This window comes from Fringilla coelebs (genome assembly GCF_963513975.1).
Source record: "Fringilla coelebs genome assembly, chromosome: 2".
Taxonomy (NCBI): Eukaryota; Metazoa; Chordata; class Aves; order Passeriformes; family Fringillidae; genus Fringilla; species Fringilla coelebs.
In genome coordinates, this window is record NC_140029.1 from 89,906,149 (window position 1) to 89,914,647 (window position 8,499).

Sequence of the window (8,499 nt, forward strand, 5' to 3'; positions counted from 1 at the left end):
GCCGTTCCCGCGGCGGGGCGGGCCCGCGGCCCCACGCGTCCCGGGGGCGGGCGGCCCGCGCCGCTGACGTTGCCGGCAGAGCCAATCAGCGATCGCGGTGGGCGGCGCGGGGGCGGGCCCACGGCGGGCGCGTGCGCCGGGGCGGCGGGGAGCGCGGCACGTGTGGCGGCTCGCGGGGGTCTCGCGGCGCGGCCATGGGGCGGAAGCTCGACCCCAGCAGGAAGGAGAAGCGCGGGCCCGGGCGCAAGGCCCGCAAGCAGCGCGGGGCCGAGGTGGAGCTGGCCCGCTTCCTGCCGCCAGGTAAGTGCGGCCTGCGCCGGCCCGCCGCCGCCCCGTGGCGCCCGCCGCCGTCTGACCCCCGCGTGTCTTCCCGCAGAGCCCGAGACCGGCAGGAAGAAGCTCTCCAGTCACGGCAGAAGGAGGTGAGGGGGGCGGTTCGGCGGGTCGGGGCGTGCGGGCCGGGCCGGGGCTGATCGCCGCTTCCCCTCGCGATGCAGGGCTGCGAAGAGGCGGCTGGGAGCGGGCAGCGGCCCGGGCGGGAGGAGGCCGCTCGGAGGAGGAGGAAGAGGAGGAGGAGAGGGAGAGCCGGAACCGACAGGTGAGTGGGAGCGGGTCCGAACCCGGCTGACGGGCCGGCGGTCCTCAGTCCTGCTTCCCCCCGGGCGCTGCCGCCACCGTCCTTCTCTCGCGTCGTTTTCGAGGCAAAGGACACGTGGAATTTCATTATTTTGAATCACAGACTCCTAGAGTTTCTTGAATTGGAAGGGACCCACAAAGATAGTTGAGTGAGCTCCTGGGCCCTGCACAGGACCACCCCAAGAGTCCCATCATGTTCCTGAAAATGTTGTCCAAACGCTTCTTGAACTCTGACGGACCTGGTGCTGTGATCACCTCCTTAGGAACTTGTTCCAGTGCCCAGCCACCCTCTGGGTGGAGAATATTTTTCTGATATCCAGCCTAAACTTCTCCTGACACAACTTTGATTGCCGTACCCTCTGGTCCTGTCACGGGTCACCACAGAGAAGAGATCAGTGCCTGCCCCTCCTCTTCCCCTCATGAGAAGGTTGCAGACTGCAATGAGGTCTCTGCTCAGTCTCCTCTCCTCCAGGCTGAACAGACCAAGTGACCTCAGCTGCTCCTCATACAGCTCCCCTCCAGACCCTTCATCATCTCGGGCCTCTTTTGGGCTCTCTCTCATAGATAATAACAATGAATTCTGTCTGATTTCTGGTGGCTGCCGTGTCAGGAGGCAGTGTTGTCTCAAGAACTAGTCAAAGGTCTCTCTTCTGCTTGTTAAATCCATTTTTTACTTAACCTTCATTCACAGCAAGGTTGTTGTAGGCTGCTTTTACAGCTGAGGCTTTTAAGTTTTTGTGTTACATCTTGTGTAGCCCAGGAAACTCTGCAAGTAGAAAGAAGGAAGGAGAGACAAAGATTCAGGGCAGAGGGCACTGCAATATGTCAGAGCAAACACCATAAGAGATTTGTGGCAGTGTTTTAATTTGGTAATTCTAGTAAGGTCTCCTGAAAGGTCCACTGGGGAGAGGTGAGAATATGCCTGGTACTTTATAAGATGTAGAGAGCAAGCACTGCCTCCCTCTGGACAGGCAGTTCAGGATTTGGACTAAGGCCTTTTTGTGTAAAAACTGGAAAAGCAGAGCAGCTGATTTTGGAAATAATGCTTAACTTTTCACTGCTTTTTCTGCCTCTAGCTGAAGAGCAGCTGCCCTCACAGAAGGAGAAACGTGCTGTAAAGGCAGCAGGACAAACTGCCCGTGGCCGTTCTGGCTTCAGTGATGGCAATTCCAAGTGGCTGGCTCCAGCTAAAGCCAAGAAAACCCAACCAAAAGGAAACCATGTGGAATTATCCAGTGATGGTGAGGTGGAAGAGGGCTGGGAGATGGAGGAGGAGGATGATGGGAGCAGCGAGGAGATGGTGGATGATTATGGTGCCTCATCATCAGAGGAAGAAGAGGTAGGAACTTGTTGCCCTTAATTACACAGGAAATATTTGGGTGTTTTTGGCTGAAAGGACCCCTTGGGCCTGGGGAAAAGGATGGCTTTAGTGGCAGGGGTTGGAGAGGGGATTGAGAACTTTCCCCTTCTTTCCTTCACAAGAATGATTTCAAGTTTAGCAGCTGATTCCAGCATAACATTCAGTGCTTTTGTTTGTTGTCCCTTTTAAACAGAGCAAGTAAATTTCACAGATAGTGGGAAGTAAGGGGATGACTGTGGATGTTTTTTTGATCAATCTCTTGTCTCTATTTAGCTGCTGCCTATTGAAAAAGCTGCCCTGAAACAGAAGCCTGACAGGTGAGTGTATAGAGCCTTTCCTGGGTAGATGAGGAGCCTGTGTTGTTATTCCTCTGTCTTTTGTGCCATCTAAGAAATGGTAGCTGAGAAGCATCTCTGTGATCCTGTTCTTTGTCCTTAGGGAAGGCCTCAGTGAAGATGACAGTGAAGAGGAAGAGGAGGAGGAAGAGGAAGCAGAGGAGGCAAGCAAGCAGAAAATGGGACAGAAGGAAGAAGAGGGCCCAGATCTGCAGCTCAACCTCGATATAGATGAACAGTTTAAACTGCCAACTAGTGAAGAGATTGAGAAGGAGGATATCCTTTTTATCTGTGACATCCATAAGCCATGTGCATGATGCAGCACGGGGCTTGGATACAACCAAAGAGCTTCACTTGGACTTTATCATGCATATTGCTTAGCAAAAGTGTCTGTGTATGACAAGGTATTTTTAGCTGAGCTGTCCTAATAGATAGTGTATAATGCTGTGCTTCTCTATAGCACAGTTAGGAAATCTGTGACGCCCTGTATGGGGCTTGGAACCTGCCCTAATTTCCTTTATAGTCCTAAATACATATGGATGACTTATTATGTGGTTTGTTCCTCTCTACCCTGATTTTCCTGGTGGGTGTTTGTGCAACCCATTCCCAGAGTTTCTAATGACAGCAGTTCTAGCATCCAAAGTGCTTACTGCTGGACTTTGGTGATTTTCATTTCCTGCCTCCCTTGTTACTCTCCTCTGTACCATTTGGTTGCCCTTGGAGAATTTCTGGTCTCTTTTTCTGCTGCAGGTAATGCTTTCAGTATTAAAACACTTCTTTTGTTGTTTTTTTTTTTTTTTTTCCATTTATCTAAAGCAATTCTTTTAAACACTCGATAGTTCTGCCTTGTGAACTTTTTTTGTCTGGTTTAGTCCTTTGAACCCTGCATCTGCTGAGCTCTGATGGAAGCAATATTCCAGCAGAGCCTTTCTGGCGCAGGCTCTGTTGTGGTGCACGCGGCCAGTTGTACTTGGAAAGAGCCCCTGTGCGAGTTCCTTGGCTGTTGGTGATTCCTTGACAGTGTTCCCACCTGCTGAGCCCCCCGACCTGCACGTCATTCACCAGCGCATCCAGGGCAACATGGAGGTGCTGCAGGACTTTAGGGCGAAGCGGGAGGAGGGGCGCTCCCGGCAGGAATACCTCGCACTGCTGCGCCGCGACATGGCCGCCTACTACTCCTACAGCGACTTCCTGCTCACCAAGCTCATGGACATCTTCCCGCTCCCTGAGGTGGGATCCTGCCCCGCCCGTAGCTGTGCTGACTGACGGGGTTTTGGCTGCCTCCCGGAGAATTCATTTCTGCCTCTGTTCTCTGTCCCTTCTTCATCCAGCTGGTAAACTTCCTGGAGGCTAACGAGGTTCCGCGCCCTGTCACCATTCGCACCAACACGCTGAAGACGCGGCGGCGGGACCTGGCACAGGTGAGCAGGAGCCAGTGGCTGTGCCCCGAACTGCCTGTCCCCCAGAGCGGCGTCTCAGTCCCTTCTCCTTGCCTTGCAGGCTCTCATCAACCGCGGCGTGAATCTTGACCCGCTGGGGAAGTGGTCCAAAACGGGACTTGTTATTTATGACTCCACTGTGCCCATCGGTGAGATCGCCTTTACTGTACAGGGCTGAGCTCACCCGCTCCTGCTTCCCTTTCTCTCACGTCTCATCTTCTTCTGTTCTGCCTTCCCTGCCCAGGTGCCACCCCAGAGTATCTGGCCGGACACTACATGCTGCAAGGAGCCTCCAGTCTTCTCCCTGTGATGGCGCTGGCTCCACAGGAGAATGAGCGCATCCTGGATATGTGCTGTGCCCCAGGAGGCAAGACCAGCTACATAGGTACCACCCTGGAGCCTTGGGAGGCTTGCTCTGTCAAGTGGGGAGTTTCCACTGGTCCACACAGAAAGGGAATAGAGGGGGACTGAACTCAAGGAAAGGAGGGGGGTGGCTGTCACTGGAGCCAAAGGCACATGAGGTTTTCAGCCCCTTGCTGGTGTGTTTTGCCCTCTGGCAGCTCAGCTTATGAAGAACACAGGGATGATCCTGGCTAATGACAGCAGTGCTGAGCGGCTCCGTAGCGTGGTAGGGAATTTGCACCGCCTGGGAGTCACCAACGCTGTTGTGAGTAACTGCGATGGACGCCAGTTCCCCAAGGTATGTTCCTGGTTACAGTGCTTACCCAGAGCTGCTGAGCTGTCCCTTCAGTGGAGCTCTGCTCTCCAGAGTCACCTGTCGCAGGAGGATGAGCAGAGCTGCTGGGGAGTGTGGTTGTTACTTGATACAGAGGCAGGAAGGTGGACAGGGAAAAGGGAGGAGAGTTTCCTGCCTTCTCAGTCTTCTGGTTCCCCTTCTAGTCTTGGCCTTGTTTTGAGTCCCCACCTGTGAGTGTAATTCCAAATCTACATCTGCCTGTAGGTTCTTGGAGGGTTCGACCGTGTCCTGCTTGATGCTCCTTGTAGCGGAACAGGCGTCATTTCCAAGGATCCTGCTGTCAAAACCAACAAGGTGAGTGGCAAGTGCAGACTCAAGTATGAGTCATGAGAGGAAGGCCTTTGGGGGCAGCTTTGTTCTTTCGAGATACCTACAATATATTTTTCCTTTTCTTTCTTATTCGGTGTGTTGTACCAAGGCTGTCTTTTGGTATTACTTCTGCAGAAGACTCCAGACTCTTATACATTATATGTGCTTTGTTCTCCTGTCATTCCCTCATCCACAGCAGAGGCCTGGGGTGCTTCCCTTTGCCTGTGGCATCCTAAGCTTTGTTTCTCCCTCAGGATGAGAAGGATATCCTGCGTTGTGCCCACCTGCAGAAGGAGCTGATTCTTAGCGCCATAGATTCGGTCAATGCTGCCTCAGAGACGGGGGGCTACATTGTCTACTGCACTTGCTCCATCATGGTAAGTGCCTTCTACCATCATCTGCTCAGGTCACCTCCTCCTCAGGAGATGGTGGGTCTTGGATCCTAACGCTTGGCTTCTGGCAGGTGGAGGAGAACGAGTGGGTTGTGGATTATGCCCTGAAGAAACGCAATGTCCGTTTGGTGGCCACAGGCCTGGACTTCGGCAAGGAAGGCTTCACCAGGTGCGTGCCAGGTCACAAGCTGCACGTGTGACAGCTCCTTGGTGGTCAGGCTTGAGCAGAGGTGTCCTATCACTCCTCACGCCACTTCCTCCTCCAGGTTCAAGGACCGTCGCTTCCACCCGTCCCTCAAGTCTACGCGGCGTTTCTACCCCCACACGCACAATATGGATGGGTTCTTCATCGCCAAGTTCAAGAAGTTCTCCAATGCCATCCCGCAGGCACAGAAAGGTGATGTAGTGCTGGAGCTCAGCTGAGCTGGCTGGGCCTGCCCTCGCTGGCTGCTTCCCCTGCAGAAGCCATGCTGGTTCTTCTCACAGCGCCTTTCTCTCCTTGCAGGTGAAGAGCCTGCTGTGGAAGAGGCAGCTCCATCCCCTGTCCCTGATACCATCATCACGGAGCCTCCACCAAAAAAGAAGAAACTTGAGGGCTCAAAAGCTGACAAAGAGCAGAAGCTGCCCCAGCCTGCTTTGAAGAAGAAACATTCATTGCAAGCGCAGAGGAGACCCTTGAAGGCTGTGAAGCCTTCTCCCAAAATGATGCGGCCTAAAGTCCCTACCAGGAAGAAGCATAGAGTGAAAACGAATGGACAGTGAGAGGAGCTGCTTTTCCACGTGTTGGTTCCTTCCTTGGAGAGCAAAGGCTGCTGCAGCTCTGTGTGTACCCCCACTTTGCTGCTCTGTGCAGATCTACTCTGCAGCTCTGAGCACCTGGGACAATGATAGCCCCCTTTGCTCCTTTCCCTTTGCATCATGGACTGGGGCACTGACCCATTAAAAGTTTTATACTCTTGCTCAAGTCTTGTTCATTTTCATTGGAAAATGAAATACAGAATTTTGCTGTGTCTCCTTATTCCTCTGCAGCAGAAACCCCTCTTAGTCCCAGCTGATGCTCTGGCATTTCTGGTGTCTGTCCTTATTCCCTACAACGGGCATGTTTGTGAAGAAGCAGTAGGAGCTGAAATCTGTGCTGCCTGCATGAAGGCTGTATTGTGTGGAGCTGTCAGCTGAGTGCTTTGTCTAGGCAAGGCTCTAGCCCAGTGCTTCCCTAGTTCCCTATTGTCACTTAGTTCACTCTTGTGACTGTCCCCATTTCACCATTTTTCTCATCCCCAGCAGTCTCTCACTTCTTGGCCTCCCAGACTTGAGCAGGGATTGCTTTTGGTTTGTGGAGCTGTACAGGGAAGTTCTTTTTGCCTTTATGTTCGCCCAGCTGCAGCTGCGTCTCCTTAAGACACAGCGAGCAGTGGTCTGGGCTGTTTCTATTTAAATGTCCTGGTCTGCTACATGTGAGGCTGCAGCTTTCCACTCACTAGGGATGCCAGCAGGCACAGAGTGATAGCAGAAACTGAGGGAACCTGCTGTGATGGGTGCCCAGGGAAGCACAAAACAGCACTTAAAAACATGAACAGCAAAAAAGGCCTAATCCTGTTCTTGCTCCTGGGCCCATCAAACCTGCACTATGCTGGTGGATTGTCTGCCCACACTTTGCTGGGTCGCTGGCAGCTGGTCCTGAGGCTTGTGATCTGTCTGCTGCCTGGCTTTCAGCCTCCTTTCCTGCTTGCAGGCTAGCCCAGCTTGCAGTTAGCTAACGGGCCAGCAGCGTGCATGCGTGCTGGGATTAGCTTAATGCCAGGCCAGGACAGATGGTGGTAACTGGGAGCAGGGCTCAGCCACACAGGCACACCAGCCAGTCTCCGTGTGACTGGCTCCTATTTATTCCTCTCTCCATTTCCCATGCTCAAATCTCCCTGATTTAGCTTGATGCCTCCCTTTTGCCTCCTTCAATCCTTCCCCTCAACATCCCATAGTAAGTTTTGCTCCCATAGTCTTCCTTAAAACATTGCAAAATAAACTTTACACGCTCCTGCAGTTTCCCTCAAATATCCCACCACAGATCTGCTCTTTCCCACAAAGCCCATGATAATGCTGCTTTTTTATCAGTTGTGAAGTTTCTGGCTGAAGCCCTTCAAGGTTTCACTTGAGTGATTGCTGTAATGGTTCAGTCTCTCAGTGTCTCAGGAGCCCTGGTCTTTGTTACAGACCTTGTTATCTTCTGCTTTTTAGGGCTTATCTATCTGAGTGTTTTATTTACTATAACCCTATTTGGAGTGGGGAAGTGACTTTATAATTTTTGTTGAATAGACAAATATATATTAAAACAAATATCTTCATAGTTGAAAATAACTTTTTCCCCATGCTTCCCCATGTGAATTAGGTCAGGGAGGAGCCTCTGAATGCAACTGTCTCACTTTGGTTTGTGTGTTGAGTCTGGATTGTTGGATACAGGTGACCCAAGGGAAGATTTTCGGCGTCTTTCAGAATAATTAAATTAATGCTAGGTGCAACAGCACCCAAGGGAAAGAATTACTGCTTCAATATTGCATTTCTAGTACCCCCCATCTGCACAAAGGCTGTAAAACTGGGAAATGTTCAGAGAAGACGAATGCACCCTAAGTTTTGGTGAGAAAAGCAGTAAGAGCCTCTTTCAGCCCTGGGCCAGTCCTTTTGGAGCAATGCAGATCTGACCCGTGTTCTTGCTGCCGCCTCCTGAGGTAACCATGTGAGTGTGCAGCCTCAGCTTGAGAACCAGTTTATTCTGATAACCCCATCAGCAGGGATGGGATCCCAAGGTAACTGTCTGTTTTCCAGCAAATGTCCAAATTATGGTGGAATTCCAGCCCTGAAATGCAGGAATAGCTGCTGCTTTAACTGTGTCAAGAAAACTTCTCTCTTGCTGAGCGTTGTTCCAATCACTTGGCATGCCTGCAAACCTTTTGTTATAGCTGGAAAGAGATGGGATAAATTTTCCTCTCTCTTTGGTGGTTTGATCTGCTCTTGATTTCAGCTGTTCCAGTTACCACTGCTCAGAGAGATAATGTTGAGTGTGACATTGAAATGCCACCATTGAGCTTCAGAGGCAGTACTGGGGATGCAGCAGCTGGGGACAAAGCTTGGTGGTTTCCTCTGCATCCTGCTATAAGGCTATAGTCACATTAGGCTTCTGCTTGCAGCCACCTCGTTACTCTGGGAATCTTTTGTTACCTGAAAGCTGAGATTTCTGGAGAATGTGACTGCTGGATCATCTTTCAGTACCTTCCTTTAA

At 51.8% G+C, this 8,499-nt stretch overlaps 1 protein-coding gene across 1 annotated transcript; it reads left to right on the forward strand.

The window, feature by feature from the left end:
- Positions 1 to 139: 139 nt before the first annotated feature.
- NOP2 (NOP2 nucleolar protein) lies at positions 140 to 6,187 on the forward strand. Its single transcript, XM_084226287.1, has 16 exons — positions 140 to 300; positions 377 to 422; positions 498 to 598; positions 1,713 to 1,975; positions 2,270 to 2,313; positions 2,435 to 2,607; positions 3,362 to 3,561; positions 3,663 to 3,752; positions 3,832 to 3,919; positions 4,015 to 4,155; positions 4,331 to 4,470; positions 4,732 to 4,821; positions 5,091 to 5,213; positions 5,300 to 5,397; positions 5,495 to 5,625; positions 5,734 to 6,187. The coding sequence occupies exons 1-16, from the start codon at positions 195 to 197 to the stop codon at positions 5,988 to 5,990; spliced, it is 2,091 nt and encodes a 696-aa protein (XP_084082413.1). The 5' UTR covers positions 140 to 194; the 3' UTR covers positions 5,991 to 6,187.
- The last annotated feature ends 2,312 nt before the right edge of the window (positions 6,188 to 8,499 follow it).